This window comes from Vitis riparia, chromosome 7 (assembly GCF_004353265.1).
Source record: "Vitis riparia cultivar Riparia Gloire de Montpellier isolate 1030 chromosome 7, EGFV_Vit.rip_1.0, whole genome shotgun sequence".
NCBI lineage: Eukaryota > Viridiplantae > Streptophyta > Magnoliopsida > Vitales > Vitaceae > Vitis > Vitis riparia.
The window spans coordinates 27325664-27346624 of NC_048437.1; the positions used below are offsets into that span (position 1 = coordinate 27325664).

Sequence of the window (20961 nt, forward strand, 5' to 3'; positions counted from 1 at the left end):
AAGCGAGATTTGATTCACTAATATAAAAATATATGGAAAAAATAACCTCAAAATTTTAAAATTAGTATTACATATATATTTAAAAATAATTTGAAATACATGCATTTTTTAATGAGTTATCAATTTATTCAAAAAAATGCCCATTTACTTGCCATATCATCTAAATCAATTGATAACTAGATTCATCCATGTAGATGTTTCACTTCCTTTTAGATATTATTATTTGGGAATTTGATAATTTTATTTATCTAGAAACATTATAAAGTAAGAATTTTATTTTTTTTATATTGTAGTATTAAGAAGTTAAAAATAAATTCATACGATTGATAATAAATAAATCAATAATAAATTTGTATTTATTATATAATATTAATAATTGTTTAATATAATAAAGAATAAATTTTGTTGTAAGAGTTTTTAGATATAAAATGTTTTATAATATGGTTGTACTTTGATATATAGTATAAAAATAAAGAAAGAAAGAAATAAATATTTATATTAGATAAATGAATCATAATTAAAATAATTATATATTATTAATTTTATTATTTATTATTTATTAAGCAACCTTATTACTTTTTTGAATTAGTAATTATGATTAAATGAGGCTTGTTTGACAATATTTCGTCTTAAAATTTTAGGAAATAAAAAATACATGTATTTCAAATAATTGGATAACTTATTAAAAAATATATGTATTTTAAATTATTTTTAAATAGATGAAGATAATACTAATTTAAAAAAATTTGAAGTTTTTTTATCATATATTTTCATATTAATGAATCAAATCTCACTTTTCCCTTCATTATTTCTAACCTAATCATAGTAATTACATTGACTTATTTATTTAATTAGATAGAATTAGGTTTTTTTTAATTGTTAAGTTTTTCATGGGAACATTTATTTAATGTTATTTATAAAAGGAAAAAAAAGTGTCTTTTTATATATTCAAATAAAAAAAGTTATAAAATAAAAATTTGAGTTTATAAAATAGAAATTTTAAGCTATTATATAAAATAATTATTAATTTTTTTTTACTAAAGATGATACGGGATGACTTTGACCATCGATGAGTTCACTGGGTCCAATTTGACTCAAAATTCCTCTATGAAGACATCCCCATCGAAGACGGGACGAGGCAACTTCCTTCGTAAACTTATGCCGGAAGTAATCTATCTATTCGACACTCCTCTGACGCCGCGCGAACACGTAAGCAACGGAAGAGCGCGAAGAAAATGACGCTGGCTGTATTTCATTTCCCCCATGCCATTTTGACGCGTGTCAGAAATCCTAGGTCACTGCATGCCTAAGTTCGAAGTATCCTTCTTTGGAGAACATGTTAGGCTGGCGCAAAAGCGTACCTTTGCGACGGGTGTAGGAGATTTTATCATTTAAAGAATCCATGCTGCATTTAGAAGACAACTCGGAAGAGTCTATTTCGTTCTTCAGTTTACTTCAGTGAAGAAGAGAGGGTTTCGAGTTTGCGCAATGGCGGAATCATCTTCGTCGTGCGAGTCTTCGGATTCTTCGGCCGATTTCTCGACCCTCCCGGTAATGGCTTTGAGGAAGAAGATCGTGGAGAAGATTATGGAGAATCGCGTCACTCTCATCGTCGGCGAAACTGGCTGCGGTAATTCGATACTCAAAACGGGCAAATAGTTTGAGTTTTAGTTGTTTGATTGTGTCTTGGAGTTTTGAGTTTGAGTGTGATTCTTTCTGATTGTGGTTGGAGTTCGGTTCCCATTGCTGGTTCCTTCGTTTTTGTGATGAAAAGCGAGTAAAGGAAAATGAGACGATTTTTGGAATTTGGCTTCATATTCTGTTTCGTTCTCGGGCATTAGGGAAACCGAGCATAGTATAAATAGTAATCTCCTTTCTTGTTAGGGCTCAGTTTAATTGCGCAGAAAGCTGAGGAAATGAAGGGAATAAGAAAAGAAATTTGGAATTTTACATTGATCAAGAAATTGAACTTAGCTAAATACTCTGAATAGTCCCCTTCTCTGGTTAAGGCTGTGTTGGTTTCATGAGAAAAATAAGGACAAAGAGAATGAATTGAAATATTTGAAATCATTCATGTCCTGTTGTCAAGGATGATGAACTGCTAATGAAAGATGCGAGGTTCCAATTTTCTTTTTTTTGGTCTTTGTTGCTGTTTTTTCTACTGAAACCAGGTGTATATTGCTGGTATTGTTTCTCATGAATGTGTGAGCTAGGGTTTTAGTTCCAAAGTGGTGGTGAGGAATTTGAGTCCACTCTGCTTTGCATTTTCTGCTGGTAAAAAGAAAAAAAGGAAATAAAAATTTTTTTGTTACTCAGATATTTGAATATTTCATTAATTCAGATGAAAATTATAAGCTGTAGGCTGTATTCTGTTGAGCCTAAGACAACTGTTTGGTCTAGTTGATGGGAGTTTTCAAGTTTCAAAAACAAAAACAGCGGAGGGCACGATACTTAGAATTTTAATTATCATTTCTAAAGTTTTCTCCATTTTCTGCAATTCAACCAACATTATGTTAGAACTAGGAATCTGTGGGACTGTTGTACATTTGACATAAAGGTTGGATAAAAAAGCAAAAACAATTAGTTCTATAGGTTATGGTGGTGGCAAGAATCAAATTTTTAATAATACACCTCCAAACAACTGATTTGGATGAAAAGCACAAAGGAAACAATTGAAGCTATTATGAATTTCCTTAAAAAATTAAAAAGATTAATTTTAATCAAATCTGCATCATGACGACTAATTTCTCAGGTTCAATAACAAATGTTAAAATTGAGTCTTTGTTATTCAGGTTTAGTTAGAGGTGAAAAACAGAAAATGTAAAATCTCCTGTCTATTAGTTCTCTACTTCTGTGGTTTTAACTTTCAATATGGATTCTGTATTTTAAATTGGCAAACTGAGACCAAGTAAATGAATGTTAAAAGCAAAGAGATGTTAAAAATAAAAATGTATTAAAGAAGCATGTAACTCCAATATTTTTCTTGAAAATTGGATTTACTACGGATACATATTTAGAATCAAGAGTGCCTATATATATATATATATGCCAAAATAAAAACTATCATACTTCCCTCTTTTGGCTTTTTTTCCTTCTTTTGTGCAGGTGGGTCCTATTTAATTATTCTTTTTTGGATGAAAAGGGCCATGATCACATAAAAAGAAGAAATATGCTGTTATATGGGCAAAAGTGCCACTAGACATGGTGGTATAGTCTTCTGTTACAAGTACCATTTCTTTTATATTAATAGGAATGAAAGATTTATGAAAATGTATGTGTTGGTGGTAGTGGGGGTTTGGTTTGGAACCAACTGGTTGCCCTGAGCATGGAATGTTTGTAGTCTTGAAGCTTTTGCATAGCTCCATAACGATCTGAAGTAGACAAAAGCTATGCATTTATTATTTTGCCAATTGTTTGCTTGTGGATTTCAAATTGTGCATTATAGTAATGTTTTCTGATGATCAAACTCTATTGTTTCCGTGAAAATTTCCTTTCGTTGCCTTGCTCGGTCCTTTCTTCTGCCACCACTAGTCTCCATCTTGCATATCAAGTTCCTCTATTGATAGTGTAACGTAGTGCAAAATATTGGAGGAGGTCATGCTTGTCAATTCTTTTGGATCAGAGGGGCCATAATCATGTATAATAAAAAGAAATATTTAGATATGAACAGAAAGTAGAACAAACTGCCATTAAATGTTTCATGGTCTTTATCAGTGGATTATTCTACTTCCATGGCATTTTGATTTGCTGCCAAATTTTTCATCTTTGGAGGGTTGCCTGGAGAAGAAGGGGGAGGAAGGGGGTTTATTTGGGTTGGTTTGTGTTTGTCTTGGTGGTTGTGTTTGGTTCCAGCTTGTTTTGGCCCTGAGCGCAAGATTAGGTTGAGCATTTTTTAAGGTTTTTGTCTAACTCCTTAGCTGCTTGGAATTGCTAGAAGTTGGTTGCATTTTAGTTGTTGTGAATGATTTTTTTGCCAACTTTTTACTCATGGATGCCATATCATGCACCATAGGAAAGTCTATTGATAATCAAATTCTATTGTTTTTATTAGGAACTTTGTTGGTTCTCTATTTTAAGTTATTTCTGTGGTTGAAAATCCCATTTAGTTCTAGGTTTGATTACTGTCCTTTTCATTCGAAATAAAAGTTATAAGATAAAAAGTAAACATTTTTTCTTGACTTATGCAATTGTAACAGAAAAAAAAAAGGAAGAGAATTTGTTACTTTCTTCTATTGTGCTGTCATATCATACACGTTGCACCATATGGATTGATAGAGTTTTTTCTTAACTGAGATGATTTAACTTGCATTATTTTCATGCTCATGTGGCAATAAAGGGAAGAGCTCACAAGTTCCACAGTTTCTTCTGGAAGAAAACATGGCACCCATATTGTGCACACAACCTAGGAGATTTGCTGTTGTCGCTGTTGCCAGAATGGTTGCAAAAGCTCGTAATTCTGAAGTGGGAGGTGAGGTTGGATATCACATTGGCCATTCAAAGCTCTTGTCAGAAAGGTAAATCAGTCAACTCACTGTTCATGTACATTAATCTTTGTATTATTTTGGATGTCACACCATTACTTTCCAAGTGTCAAACTTCTTTCTGCTCCACCCTTTAACCATGTCATCTTTGATGTGACTTGGAAAATTGATCAACTTAGAGAGAGAAAAAGTTACACTGGTTACATCCTAATGTATTATGAAGTCAGGAGATGGCTATTGGGTTTGTAGAGTTATTAATAAAACTGTCACCTGCTAGGGTAGCCCAATTGGTCAGGGCGAACACTAGGAAGTGCAGTCCCAGTAAGTGGCACATGGTCTTGGGTTCAAATGTTGCCACTGATGATACCTTGAATTTACTTGGTGCTGGTTGTCGTGGGGTGGTTAGCACCCCGAGGTTTGGGTCCCCATGGAGAGTCCTAAGGGCTTGGCCATGGAAGGTTCCTCGGTTATAAGAAATAAAATAAAATTTGTCATACCATTTCATTGGATTAACTAGGAGGTATTTGTGTATATAACACCATTCACTGTGTAACAATGACTCCACCATTCACTGTGCCTATCAAAAATAAAATAAAATAAAATGACACTGGCGTATTTATTGATTGACATAGATGTGTTCGACTCAGTGGCCTCAATTTAGAACAAGTGACCTGCGACAAGATTGCTTGTCTTTGAAAAAACTTCCTAAATTTGTTTGGCAACATTCTTTTAGGAAAAAGGGGATTGAGAATATTGTTATGAGCTGTAATTATTCATGGGAAAGGCTAGCCCTTGTGTCAAAGACTGCGATCTCCCTTAAAAATGCATGCAATACCTTGGCACCTCAAAGCTTTGAGCACCCAAATCAACTGATTCAAGCAGTTAGGGAAGCAAAACTCAGAGTCAATAAGAAAAGAATGTTAAAGAAGGCAAGTTTAGTAACACTAGAAAGCTTTGCTAGACAACTCACGTCTCAATTCCTTGACATTGTTATGGTTATGGGATTCCATATTTATGACTATTAGCTAGGTCCTGATTTTCCTAATTTCTGATGCATGATTATAAAAATAGATGAAGTCACTCAAGCATGTCAAGTTGCTCCAAAGTGTTCTTTAAAGTTCTTGAATATTCTAGAGTTGTTTGGAAAGAACTAGAGAATGACAAAATTGCATATTTGCACAAAATTGGGAGTGGCTGTGACACTCTTTCCCTCCTAGTCTGCAGTGCCACAATGCATTTGCAAGCTCCCTGCTGGCTTTGCTTTTTGGTAGTCCCTTCCATTTTACTAAATACTTAGTTGTTATTCATACTTCACATTGCCATATTATCTGATCTAGCATGATGTACTGAACTTCCTTATCATAGGATGTCACTAAGTTGTAGGCACCCTCTTGGACTCTCTTTCGCTTAGATTTGCTAGTAGCTAGCATGGAAGGTGGGATGAATCCATAGTCTTGGAAAGAGTTCCACATTGTAAGACACCTTTGTAAATAGTCTGAATTGTGGATAAAAGGTTATCGGTTTGCTATCTTTTGGAGGAATGTGTCTTTTTGCTTTTTTTAGTGCCTCGTGTCTCTTGTATACCCCTGTGTACATTGGGTGTCCCCTTTGGTTAGCTGCTTTATATTTGAATTTATGTTTGGCCATCAGAGAAGGAAAAAAAATTGCTGGAGGTCTTAATGTAATTCCTATTAACAAACTCTAGAGAGGTATATCTGTCATTCTTTTAATAAAATTCCATAATTAATACTTTAACTTTATTTTCCTTTTTTTTTTTTAAAAAAAAAATATTTGCATTATCAGCACATGGCATGGTTCTACATGTCCTTGGTCCTCATAAGAATATTTATTTGGCACCTACCTAGTTGTTTTCTTAAAGACCAAATTAATTCTCTTTTGGTGTTTTGGTGGAATTTCTGAGTTGATCCAACTTGCAATGGGGCTTTTCAATTTAGTCACCTGTCATTTGGATTTGTTTAGTTTTGAATTATCTCTCTCCCCTCTTTATTTTTTTCATAGTTTCATATTAAAAAATTAATGCAGTGAAGGTTTTCTCCTGGTGTTCTCAATACTTTTTGATCACTTTCTTTTATAAAAATCATGTTTATTAAACAATTCTAATTGAGTAATTTTCTTAATATTGTATCACAGATCAAAAATAGTTTTTAAAACTGCTGGAGTTTTGTTGGATGAAATGCGAGAAAAGGGGTCAAAAGCACTTGAATACAAAGTTATAATTCTTGATGAAGTGCATGAAAGATCGGTGGAGTCGGATCTTGTTCTTGTATGTGTGAAGCAGTTTATGCTGAGGGATTATGATTTGAGGTTGGTATATCTTTCTGTTCTTTTCTTCTCTTTCTATTTTTGATGCCAGTAATATTGTTGAAGTTTCTGGTTTCTACATATCTGGTCATATTTACTTCTGTTTTTTTTTTTTTTTTTTGTTGAATTATACAAGAGGGGCATGTTAACTAATGACATACACCTTAATTGAATTTTATGGGGCACTTTAGCTTAAGGGTCTGATTGATTTTTGATATCACAGGGTGGTTTTGATGTCTGCCACTGCTGATATCGCAAGATACAGGGATTATTTTAAGGATCTTGGTAGGGGTGAAAGAGTAGAGGTGCTTGCGATTCCTAATTCGAGTAAAAAAACCTTTTTTCAGCGAAAAGTTTCATATCTTGAGCAGGTAATTGCTCAAACTCTTTACAGTTGCTGATGGAATTTGCTCTTGTTCATCTAGAGTCATCTGGCTTGATTAATGCTCTTTTTGTCTTTTCTGTTCTTGTATGGTAGTCATATTTTGTTTACCAGCATTACGCTTTGTTAAATTTTCAAACATAAATATATGGATACCTCACCTAACTTCTTAGACTATCACCTTGTTCTGGTTTGTATATAATTAATATCCTCAGTGGAGTTTTCTTAGTGTATCACTGAATTTGACTTGGTGAGATTAGCACATGTGGCACAAGTTTTTAGTAGCTCAAAGGCTTATAATGAACTTTGATTTGCTTAGGCTGGAGTAGTGATGGATGTTTTTGGTTTTCAAACATAAATATATGGATTTCTCACATAAATTCTTAGACCATCACCTTGTTCTGGTTTATATATAATTAATATTCTCAGTGGGGTTTTCTGAGCATATCACTGAATTTGACTTGTGAGATTAGCACATGTGGTGCAAGTTATTAGTTGCACAAGGGTTTACAATGAACTTTGATTGCTTAGGCAGGAGTAGAGGTGAATGTGTTTAGTTTTTATTTCTTTTGTGCTCTTTGTATGCTTCTTGTATACATGGGTTGTGCCTCCTTTTTCTGAGGTGCTTTTTGATAAAACTTTATTTTTCCTAGCCTATAAAAAAACTTTATTGTACCTATTGAAAAAGGGGAAGAAAAAATAGGGGTTTGTAGTGAGATGCTTTATGCATAGGAGAGATATGAAAGGCTGTAGGACCAGATGCCTTTTAGGTATGGCTTGAAGGTGTATGGAAGATGATGCCAATTTGGTTTTACAAACTTCCTTAAGAATTTTTAAAAATAAGGAAATTTTATATAAATAGAAAATACTACTTTACTCATTAGGAGGTGATCCTAAGCAGCATCGTGGCTAAGCACACTATACAAGTGCAGAGAAAATCCAAAATCATGTATAAGTACGAACAAAAGAGTGGCAAGTGCACAAATGATCTAGATCCCTTTTTTCCTTACGGGCAAAGATCAAATATACCAAAGGCACTTAACAAATGGGTGTGCAAATGCATTCAAGGCATATATAAAGGTGCCAAAAGGCCAGATAGAGCGGAGAGAGGGACACAAAAAATATTTCAAAGACATGAAAACAATTCTTTCTCCCTCCTCAAAGCTCAACTAACTAATGAATTCCACCATGGACATTGATTAGTCTCTAATGTACACTCTAACCCTCTCCAAAAGATCACGCATAAAGGATTGTTTGATTTTTTGATATTTTTTTTCAATGTTTTCAAATGCTCTTTTATTCATCTCTTTCCAAATAGTCCAAAATAAGTACAAAGAAGCCGCTCTCCAAGCTTTAATCCTCTTCTTCCCAACAAAGGATCCATGCCAAGTAAAAAAGGATGCTTTTTATTGAGGAGTGTCACCACGTTATTCCAAATAGGTGTAAATTAGTTGCCATAAGATGACTAATTTCGTGCAATTTTATGTCATAAGCTTTCTCGTGAAAATTTTGAGGTTGTATGTTCAAAGGTGGATTTCTGATTAAGGGAAGCGTGTACCTCGAATGGTTTCATTGAGAGTTTTACTATAAAATTCCCCTTTGCTCTACCTTCTATATTTTCTCATCTCTTGCTGTTTCCTTTATGCATTTTATTGTGAAGAGAAATGAAAGTTTGTTCCTAATACACAAAACTGCCTAGGGAGGTGAAGTGCATGGGTAGTCTGAACTTGATTATGACAAATTTTAATTTTACCAACCATATTGAATTACTTTTCAAATCAATTCAGATGAAATAAGAAAATTACATGCGAAAAGTAATACAAAGGAGGTACATGATATACGTAAAAACCCCCTTTGAATTCTTTCATTTAGGTAAAGCCAAGGTTGTCTACCACACTAAAAATTCTCTAAGTCTCAAGAAAGTATATGGTTTTACCTGGATGAAATACAAACTTCTTCCAAAGAACTTTTATTGACCAAGACCCATACATCTTCACATCCTTGACATGGCACCCCCAATCACCTTAATGATTTTCACCTCAACTCCTCCTGAGGTATGCTCCTTGACAGCCTTACCTTTCTACGCTATTGAATTTTGGCAGCATAATCGGCAAATAAACAATAATTCTTCCCTCTCACGTTTTGAAAAGTATTTTCTTTTTAATAGACATGAAAACCTTAGGTAGGTTAGGAAAAGAAGTCTAAGCAAATCAGAAGATAGAAACCAATAATGTTAAAGAATGTTAAAAATAATTGTCTTAAAAACCAAGGGGCGCTTGAACGGTCTTGTGGGAACACTCAAGGGTGCTCAAGTGACGCATTTAGAAAACCCCTAGGTAGAATAATCCTTGCCTCCTACATCATGAAATTTTTTTTCCCTTTAATAGACACAAAAACCTTAGGTTGATTAGGAAAAGAAGTTTAACGAAATTGGAAAATAGAAACTAACAAGGTAAAAGAATTTTAAAAATAATTTTGGCTCAAGCCCAAGGGACACTTGGAATGGTCTGTTGGGAACACTTGGGGGTGGTCAAGCAACACATTTAGGCATTCAAGTGATCTCATTTCACTTTTTCTATTTCCCATGTTTCAAGGTTGCTCAAGCATTCCCTTGAGCAGTCAGGGGACCCTAAACACTTTTAAACTTCTTTTTTAACCAGAAATCCACCGTTGCTTAACCATTGTCTTCACTTTGCTTCACCAACCAGTGTTTTCAATCTCACTCTGAAGATGATAAGTCTCATTGGGAGTAGGTAGCATTCAGACCAATGCTTTTGGACTAAAATTGCCAACCCAATTTAGTTATATTAGCACACTAACAGGAAACATTGCCAAAAAATCATAGCTGAGCAGTTTACTCTTGAATAAAACTCAAATTGTACATAGTCAATATGAAGGTTTGATACAGATGTCATAACTTTTGGAAACCTGGGACTCAATGTCTTGCAGTTTTGAATAAATTATAGTCCTAGATATTGCTGTAAAGTAAATAAGCATTGTATGATTTTATCATTTTCTGGCAAAGGTAGACCGATTGAATTGTTAAAAACACTGTCAATGGGCCTTGTAGTTAATATGCATAAGAATCATGCTAGTCACAAGCCCTGGAGAACTTTGAGGCAGTCAATGGTAAGATGAAGAAAAAATTTGTTCAGGATTATTAGTTCATGTGCAAATAATGCATCATTCATGTTTCTAGGCACACTTGCACATGCTCTTCTGCCATGATAGTTATACATTATTAGTTCATGTGCAAATAAACAATTGTTATATAGTCTGGTAACTGAGTCATGTGCATTTAAATTAGATTGTTGAGCAGCAATAAGTGGTAATTTGACATTTATATCACTTATTTCTAAGGTAGAAATTAGAGATGAGGTAGTTCAGACTGCAGACTACCAATTTGCCACTGATCATCCAAAGCATGATTCTTCTCAAGGGAAAAGAAACAGGCTTAGAATAACTATAATGTTCATGATTCTTTATATCTCTACTTGTTCATGATTCTTCTTGTAAATTCAACTTTAGTTGATTGTCATGCTCTGATGCTAATGCATAATTTCACATGTATTTGATGATTATTTCTGTTTACTTTTTGCTGAACAGGTAACCGAACTTCTGGGAATAAATTCAGAATTGTCTACAAGATATTTGTCTGGGCCAAGCCCTTCCATGGACAATGCTGATATCAAGCCTGAAGTGCACAAGCTTATTCATGATTTGGTATTGCAAATCCACAAGAATGAGCCGGACATTGAAAAAAGTATTTTGGTTTTTCTTCCTACATACCAATCACTGGAACAGCAATGGTACCTTTTGAAGCCCCTCAGTTCATGTTTCAAAATTCATATATTACATCGCAGCATCGACACTGAACAAGCTCTCATGGCTATGAAAATCTGGAAGTCCCATCGTAAGGTATACATTTAATTGGTTTTGCCTCTTTAAATCTGCACTGTGATCTCCTGCATGTTAACATTGAATGGTTTTGCCTAACTTTCATAACATAAGCAACCATTTATCTTTGACAGTTGTAGACATTATGCAAACATTTATCTTTAACAATTAGGTCATCCCATTGCACATTTTCATTATGTGGACAATGGTGATTGTACTTCTAGACCATCCTCTCAATTGGTGTGTGGGGACTGGTGTGAGGGCCTCATCTATATCGTGATCACAGTTTTTATGGTATCAGTTGGAATTCACAGTCCAGGTTCAGGTGGCTTCTTAGATGGGTGGTGGTGTATTTGAGAACACCTTTGGGATTGTTTTCAGCAGTCCCATCACTAGAGCTTTATGTCCTAAGTGGGTTTGATAAAGGAATTCTGTTTTCCCATGAAGCAATTTTAGTCCCATTTGGATGTTTTCTTTTCCTCTTTTGGCCGTTTTGGCAGTGGGTGTATAGGTATTGTATACCTTGAGTTGCTCTTTTGGTTCCTCTTTTTAATAGATCTTCTACTTTACTCATCAAAAAAAAAAAAAAAATTTATGATGACATCTTCAATTAAAGCACAAGCATCTCTTCTTTTCCATCTGGCATGTTTGTGATAGGCAAACAAGAGAGAAATTTATTAAATGCACCTATAATAAAAAGGGGTCAATCCAAGTACATAGATGGTATACAAGGAAAATAAGGACAAGAGAAACCATCTCATAGCCTAAATAAATCTTCCTGATTGTGAATGAAATCTAAGGACATTTTGTTAACTCCCCACAGCACACTAGATCAAGGTCATTATGATTTGAAGAACAAGTTTTTCAACCCTTACTTTAAAGGCTCTAAGTCTTTGAAATCCTTCATTCCTTTCTTTCCACATGCACCAAAACAACTCAAGGAGCCAACCTCCATATCTTACGAGTTTCCACACAAAGCTACCATGCCAACCAAGCAATATGTCATTTACACAGCATGGAAAAACCCAACAAACAATGAACAAAGAACCAGAAAATCCATAGTTGCCAAGACTAAGCACAATATAAACTCAGGAGTTGATTTGAAGCAAGAATCTTGCTCCCTAGGGCTTTCCAAACAAGGAAGCCAACTTTCAAAGCAGCCCAGGATTCCCCCATCTACTCAACTGAGAACAAAAACCTGTACTTAAAGCCTTACAAAAAGATTTCATTAGCATCTAGACCTACAATGTTGCCCCACCAATCTACACATGCTATCAACTTGATGGGCAATGTTTTGGATAACCTGCAAAAGAGACCAGCAGGTCTACTTCCTAATCTTGGAAGCTCCTTCATAAACTTAGATTCCAATGACCTGTCTCCTCCTTGACAAATGATCCCTCAAAAAAACCTATCCACGCCCCACATTAAGTCCAGACTTTGTGCCACTGCCATCTACCACTAAGATACTCATGAAAGAAGGAAAACAGCTTACCCACCCTTTTCTGATAGCTTTTTGAAGACCCACCCAAATGACTCTATTGCCTCTCTAAAGAACCACCATCTCCCTTTTCCCTGAATTCGCCCACTATGACCCTTCTCCACAAACTCTCCACTCCATAGAGTCTGCACACCCAGCAAAGCCTTATTGACAACTGTCAACTGCCCGATACCTACCCACCCTTCTCCTTACTAAAACAGGCTGTCAAATTCTTCATTAAATGAAATTTTCCTGTTCTGGTTACCGTCCCTTAAAGGAAATCTTTCTGTATCTTTTCCATTGTAACCCCCACAGCCCTGGGAAGTGCAAGGAGACATGAAGTATCTACTTGAATCTTTTCCAACAAACATGTTATTTCTATTTACAGGTGCAGTGCTGGTCTTCTGCACATAACCAATCACCCAGGACAGCCCATGTCTCATCTTATCTCTGATTGCTATCTTCAGAATTTGAAAAATGCATCAATTCTTTTTTTCCTGTATGGTCAGTCATCCATCTCAACCTTCATTTCAGTTCATTTTATGGCTTGTTTCTTGATTGTCCCACTGTACTATTGGTTAGCAGATTCTTCTAGATAGAAAATTTATGCAACAGTCTCATGCTGGGAACTGGTGTGAATTTTTAAAGGCCTTCCTATTACCTTGAATTATTAGAGATTGAGGGAACTTCCATTTAGATCCTTGATTTCTTCTTATGTGCAATTTTGTGAGCTTGAAACTGACAGGTGCTCTTTTGAAAATTCAGGAGTTTGGTGCCTTCTTGTTTGGATTACAAGAGGCTAAATGGGATTTCTTAGATGAGCATTAAGGCATACCATTTTGTTATATCAAATGGCCTTCTGATTTGTTTGGACAGGTGCTCTTGTGAAAATCCAAACAAAGGTTGGTGTCCTCTTGTTAGACTAGAAGGGCCTAAAGGTTTTTCTTTTCTTTTATTGCAAGTGATCACTAAGGGAGTCTTTGTTATTGTATCAAATGGGCTGTGATTTGTTTGCATGGGTGCTCTCTTGAAAATCTAATAGAGACTGGTGCCTTCTTGTTTGGACTAGGAGAGGCTAAGGGGGCTTTTTAAGTGATTATAAGGAGTATTAAGTGGTATTATGTTACTGTACTAAATGGTATAGTGATATTTGGGCTTCCCTTTGAAATAAGCCCATATTTTGAGACCTTTCTAAAATTTTGGAGATGTGAATATAGATTTTCAGGGACCCAAAGCTCAGGAAACTGATTTTCTAGCAATGATTGGGCCTTCTATCTGTGAGGGTTTTTCTTCCTTTTTTCCCAGTGGATGAAATATGACTATCTTAGTTCCTAACTGGCATTGTAGTTTATCTTCTTTTTGCTCTAGTAGCCTAGTGTATCCCTCAGAGAGTGTATCCTCAAGAAAAAGGAAAAAGGAAAAAAGATGTTAGTCTCAAACTAACCTTAGTAGTAATTTACAGGAAAAGGTCTGATGGACATGAACAGAAAGAATATTCTGTTTGTGGACTCAACTAAGAACTTCTTAACTTCACCTAGATGGTGAATAAAGTCTATGTGATGAATCATTACATATTGATCGTGGATTTCTTCCTAGCTATTGTCTCAGTCCCTCTTCTAGGTGGTTGTTATAGCTGAAGTTTATGGGTCATAGTGAATAAAAGCAAGAGGGTCTTACACGTACTGATGCTATGGAATTTTTCTCTGATTTAATTGTTTAAATCAGTTCTGGACAAATAACAATTTGTGACCTTATGATCTCTAGACTAATACAACATTAGGGTTATTTTTTTGTGTAATTTCTTTAATGAGTCCATTTATTGTTTGAACTTTGTGTGTGGTAATCATGTTTCAAATTCATTATTTGTCAGTTTTCTTTTGATACGGATGCTTTTTTCTGTTAATTATTCTTTGTGGTAAGGAAAATATAAGAGTACTGTTGTTCTTCCCACCTATTTAACCACATTTTTTACCACCTGCTCACATGGCAAGTGGTGATTGGATGCAAATTTTTTTTTGCATTTAATGCAAATTAACTACTTTAAAACACATCAAATCATCACTTGCCAAATAAGCAGGTGGTAAAAATGTGTTAAAAAAAAGGTGGAAATAATAATGTTCTTCAGAATATAAGTGCGAACTATTTTTATAGTGCTCTGTGAGACATTGTCATTTACACGTCATGCTGCACATATCTTGGAATTTGTTGCTGCTTATCTGGCTTTTGTTGTAACTTGTAATCATCTTCTCTTTTACCAATATTTAACAGAAGTTAGAAGCCTTTTTCATTCTTGTGATTCTTAACCCTAAATCATACATCTTGCATGTTTGTGGATATTTTTAAAGAGTTCAAATTTATACAGGTAATATTAGCCACAAATATTGCGGAATCATCTGTGACGATTCCCAAAGTAGCATATGTCATTGATTCATGCCGATCTTTACAAGTTTTTTGGGACAGTAATCGGAAAAAGGAAGCTTCAGAGCTTACCTGGGTCTCCAAGTCTCAGGTATTGAGGGACTCCTAGTAGTTGATTTAAAATTTTTCTTACTAAGATATGACAAATTCAAAGCTATGCTGTAGGCTGAGCAGCGTAGAGGAAGAACTGGTCGGACCTGTGATGGGCAGGTTTTTCGATTAGTCACAGGATCTTTTTTCAATAAGCTGCAGGATTATGAGCCTCCAGCTATACTGAGGTTATCATTGAGGCAGCAAGTGCTTCTGATCTGCTGTGCTGAACCTAGAGCTATTAATGACCCTAAAGGTATAGTGGTATATTGCTGATTTTGTTGTAAGTTGGCTTTTTAAAGGAAGGGCTAGAGTGTATCTCACTCACAGATGACTCCCTTGAATATATGGCCCTAGATGAAACTACTGAATTATCTTCTTATAATTCAGGATTTAGTAATAGCTCCACTTTTGGTGAGTGAAATCTAATCAAGCTGAGTCTAACCTTGAGCAAGGGGTGAGCATGAAATGAAGTTTTTACACACTGGATTGGCCTTGTGCTGAAAGTCCGTATCAACCTAAGTTGATTCTTGCTTAAATTGAAAACGAGTAAAATGACCCAAGTCAGGCCTGGATTAATGTACAGCTAGATTGTCATACTCATATAACATTTAATTTGTTGTGCTTTATGTGGTTAAAATGATAATGCTTATCTGTACAATTACTGTAATATTGCATTAAGAGTGGCCCATCCCTACCACTGAGGTGTCAGAACAAATTTTGCCACCAAAACCCGTGTAAGATTATGCAATATTTTTTAATTGGACACTGTTTTTCGACTCGTCTGAAGTGATTCATCACACTACTGCCTACATCTACATTTAGCACTGCACCCACACATGGTGTGTTAGGCAGTTAGCCCTTTTAAGTTGGTTATAAAGGTGAAGAAAGAAAGTGTAGAATGTAGAGGTGTAAATATTGTTTATTGCAATGCTTATCCTTTTTTATTTCTTTATTTTTGGTTTGTTTCTGAATGCTTTTTTATGTTATTTTTCTGAGGAAACCTTTTCTCCTCAATGCCCTTCTGTCTTTCTCAATAAGCTGTCTCCTATTAAGAAGTTGAGAACAATTACTTGCCACAGTGTACAACATATTTTGCAGTTGTAATTGACAAGCTAATCTTAGTTGACTTCAAGTGTTTCCCACTTTGGCATTGTAGTGAATTTTATTGATATTTGTAAGAAATTTATTCCTTTTAACTTTGGAAGTTGTCTCAAATTTTTTTTGCTTGATACCTTTTTCTTTTTCTTTCTTCTTTGTAAACCATGCCATTCAGCATGCTTGATTAATAAGCCTCATGGCAAAGTCTATTGTACTGAAAGCAGACAAAAATAAAAATAATTATTAAAAAGGCAATTATTTCATTCCAATCCCAAACAATCAACCAACCAACCTGATCTAACCAAACTTGGTTGAGCATGCATCTTGAACCCAATGTAAGGATGGGTTTTTGGGAAGGCATCCTCTTCAAACCTTAGGTTTAGGTTTGAGTTGGCTTTCAACAACAGATATGAATACCACCTGAGAACTGGTCCTAAGTCAGATGATGATAATGGTATCCGGCACGTTCATTACTTTTATAGCTGGCAGTTATGATATTCACTAAGGAACAATGATGGTCTAGATAATCTACCCCTTTTTGTTTCCAGATCAATCAACTTGTAAAGCCTGCTTAAAATAATTTTGTGGTACAACTGTTAGTTGTTAGTATAGAAGAACAGGCAATTTGACTCCTTGTCTTCTATATTCTGCCTACTGCTGCAAAATTCTATATATGGCAATTGCTTGAATGTGTTTCTTTGTTAAGTTTCTACCTTGAATCCTTATTTGCAAAATTTTTATTCCAGTCCTGTTGCAGAAGGCTCTTGATCCTCCAGATCCAGTAGTTGTTGAAGATGCGCTGAGATTCCTTGTTCGCATCAATGCACTGGAGAAAACATTGCCTAGGGGCCGGTATGAGCCTACATTTTATGGACGATTGCTTGCCAGTTTCTCATTGTCTTTTGATGCTTCAGTGCTTATACTCAAGTTTGGGGACATTGGAATGCTACGTGAAGGAATTTTGCTTGGTATATTGATGGACATACAGCCTCTACCCATTCTCCATCCTTTTGGGAAGGAAAATTTGGTATTACCTATTTAAGTGAATGAACTTTGGAAATTTGACATACACGTGAATGCTCAAACTATTGTTCCTTTCTGATTAATTTATTCTGTTTCAGTCTGCACAGTATACTGACTGCTACTTCCATGGAGATAGTGACAAGTCTGTCCTAACTGGTAAAAGGGAGGTGGCATTCATTGCAAACCTAAGTGCATTTCAGTTTTGGCAGCGTGTTTTCAAGGTAAAATAGCATGTTCTGCTGGGATATTTGGATCCTTATAGATTTTGAACTTATGTTGTCCTCAGGATGATTCAGATGATTCAAACATTTCACCTTATTTTGAAGGATAAGCACCGTCTTGAGAGGTTGAAAAAAATTCTGAAGCTTGATGAGATGGACACAACTCAAAAGCAGCTGCCTCTGGCCAAGATTGAAGAAGAATGGTGCACTTTCCACATGCTTGTGCAATCATCACTGAATCATGTCTCTGAAATTTGTATGGTTATTCAATGTTTAATCATATCAGCACTCTCTTTTTAAGTTTTTCTTCAAGTATACTATTCTCTTTTTAAATTTTTATTCATGGTTCTTTTGTTATTTTATGAGTGCCCTCATTTTGTTTCTTCAAGTTGGGGTATCTTTCTTTGCAGATGAAGATGTGCTGAATTCAGTGCACCGGTTTCGGCCCAAATTTTTGGTTAAATCTGATGGCCCACCATCTTACTATGAACCTTATGAATTTGAACACACTTGCCTTATCACGCAACTCCCAGATGGAGATACAGATGATCAATTTGAGCCACCAAGTGAAGCAAGGAAATGCTTGGCTGTGCCATTTGTTAGTCCCAATCAGTTTCAGAATGATATTATAGCTGGAAAAATGGCCCTTGTTATCAAAGAGGTACTTCTTTCATGTGCCTCCTTGGTGTTATTTGTGAAATAAGTAATGATCGCTCCTTTCCTTTTCATTTTTCACAGATTAGAGTTCAATATACAGAAAACAATTCTAGCAATCAGCATAAAGTTGTTAATGATGGGAAAGCTTCTCCATGTAGATTTTTTGTCAGTGGATCATGCAATAGGGGTAACAAATGCCCCTTTTCTCATTCACTTCCAGTCAACGAAGTGAAAGGACCAACATGCAAATTCTTCTTTTCTTTGCAGGTATCTTACTCAATGGGATTCTATAATTTCTATTTTTTTTAGTGTTCATTTAGTCTCTTTTAGTAGTTAGTATAACAGGTACATGGTATCACTTCCCATAGCAATGGCTCAAAGTTGAACCAACTAGAACCTATTCGACCCAGATACCAACAGGACTGAATTGTTGGGGAAATTGGCCATGAGCTATTGGAATTGATGGCATTTCCTTCTATTATACTGCATTGTTTTGCTTTCTGTTGCATTTTTTCTTTTTCATGCAAAGTGTGATATTCTCCATCTTGATTTTGGTGGAGAAATCATTTTCTAAGCCTTTAATGTCATGATTACAATTGACCAACATGGAATCATCGTGATTTCTTTTAAAATGCCGTGCCCTTCAGCATTTTCAGATCTAATCCATGTCCCTGTCTGCTTCTCAGTAGAGTAATACTCAAACAGAAACAGCAGATTGCTTATCTGCTGTGTGCAGTGAATTTGTTGTGTTTTTAACAATTGTGAAAGTGTGTCTGCAGGGTTGTCGAAATGGAGATTCATGTTTCTTTTCTCATGATTTGGATCCATCAGTTTCAGAATTTAGTGGATCAGGTGAATGTCTTCCAGAAGATGGTGATGCAGATGCTGTATTGCTTCTTCAATTCTTCCCCAATGCTTTAGGAGGACGTGTTCTTGTATTGGATGATACTGATTTGCACTTTACCATAAATCTTGCTCACAAATTTAATCCTTTCAAGATCATTTCCACAACATGTTTGCCAAACATTTCCATATGTGACCCATCACTCACAGCTGTTAAAATATTGTGGGGGCTGCGTGAACCATACAAGGCAATCATCTCTACAGAAGGGGAAAATCCAATCCCATGGAATGAAGTTGAATGCATTTTATGGTTTCCTAATTTTGAAAACTACGGTGGAAATTTGGAAGGACAGAAAAATCTTATCCAGAAATTTTTCGAGTGTCTGGCTGTCCGGATATTGGCAGACGCCATGTATCAAGTGCAGGTCATTCTTACCATGAAGAACATCAGATTTTCACAATTGCAGGTATTCACTGTTGATATTAAAAAATTTCATACTATTCTCGTCACTGCCTGAGTTGTACTATACTAAGTCATTCAAGATTGAGAACTACCCAGCCACGTGTTTGCAGTGGGTTCCATTCATATTACAAATGCATGTGCACTAACATCTTTTGCTCGTATGTGTAGAACAATATAAGGTTAGGAATTAGATAAAATTTTGGTATGCTCAATTGCTATTACAGAGGTTATAGGACCAACGTAACCTTTGCAGTTTTGATAAATATTTCTGTATTCGATGTTATAAAAATATTATTATTACAACAACTTCAAAAAATGTTAAGTGAGGTTTGAAATAATTAAAGCATATAGTGATTGTAGTTTCCACGAATAACGGCTGCTATTTTAATAACTGTTATACTGATTTAACAGGTGTTATAATTTTGGTGATCATGGATGATTGATTTGAGAGTTTAATCATTTACATTTTCAGGTGGAAAAATTGGGTAGAGATTGCTTCTTCTTCCTGAAGTGTTCGTTCCCATTTGATGAATCAAGCTTTGGGGAGTTGACAGACAAAGTTACGACCAAGAAGCCGATGTTAGTATCAAGGGCCACCTCTTATGTTTTCAACCTGCACCCCCCTACAGACATTCAATTTGGCGATTATGCTACTGCATTTAACAAGCGTTTACATGGTACCAAGTAGGATATTTTCTGCAGATGTGTGCATAGGATCATTGCTTAGATATCATTGGCTGTAAAACGATTAGAAGGATTCTTTCATCTGAGCAGTTAGGGTTTTTAATATTGGCGCTCTTCAGAAACTAATATTCGCAGACGTTTCATTTTGGTGCTTTTTAAAGGCCTCCTGAAACTGATAAGGCAGAGGAAAATGCTATACTGGTTTGTAAATATTATGCTACTTTTGCAGGAAAAGGATGCTGCCAACAGTGAGAGATGCTTCCCTTATTAAATCTTCAGCGAATGGGAAAATATTGCCTGATGAGTGGATTTTGTTGAACCTAACAATGGAAGCATTTAGGCTGATAATGATAGGTAATGTTAATTGGACTCTTCATTTATTGTCTTGTCTTTTGTTTCCATGTTCATATGTCATCACTGGCTAGATCCTCATCTTCTGTTGGGTCCCAAAGCGCACTTTCTTTTTTCTTTCTTTTCCCTTCTCTTTTATAGGCATCAAAATGATGCTCATTGTGTTCTGTACGTCATCGCAACTTTGCGTAGGAAGCACATCCATTGTGGTGGCCTTCATGCCGTATTCTTTGGGTCTCTGCTTTATTTTGCAAAATGCAAGCTTATCCCATTGTCTTCCTCATCTGTTTCTTAAGCGTTCGGAGAACTAATTTTTAAAAATATATATTCTTTTCTAAAAGGCAGAAAACTATTATTTAGGTTGCAAAAACATGTTTGATATATTTTTTTTTTTTAGAATTTGTTCAACAAGGTGTTTTTTAGAACATGTTTTATTTAATTTCAGTTGCTTTTCCCCTTATTTTAAAAAGAATTTTAGTATTATTCTTAAAAATAATAGGCAATTATAGAAAACAACTAAAAATAAGATAAATAAATATTATTTTTAAGAA

At 35.2% G+C, this 20961-nt stretch overlaps 1 protein-coding gene across 1 annotated transcript; it reads left to right on the plus strand.

Annotated features, from left to right (window-relative positions):
- Nucleotides 1-1178: 1178 nt before the first annotated feature.
- LOC117917748 (DExH-box ATP-dependent RNA helicase DExH8) lies at nucleotides 1179-20691 on the plus strand. The gene is made up of 15 exons (XM_034834124.1): nucleotides 1179-1630; nucleotides 4337-4514; nucleotides 6633-6806; nucleotides 7027-7174; nucleotides 10792-11103; nucleotides 14922-15068; nucleotides 15143-15323; nucleotides 16915-17195; nucleotides 17290-17412; nucleotides 17518-17668; nucleotides 17823-18073; nucleotides 18151-18336; nucleotides 18849-19379; nucleotides 19848-20052; nucleotides 20289-20691. Exons 1-15 carry the CDS (start codon nucleotides 1489-1491, stop codon nucleotides 20309-20311), a joined length of 3033 nt encoding a protein of 1010 aa, XP_034690015.1. The 5' UTR covers nucleotides 1179-1488; the 3' UTR covers nucleotides 20312-20691.
- Nucleotides 20692-20961: the final 270 nt, after the last annotated feature.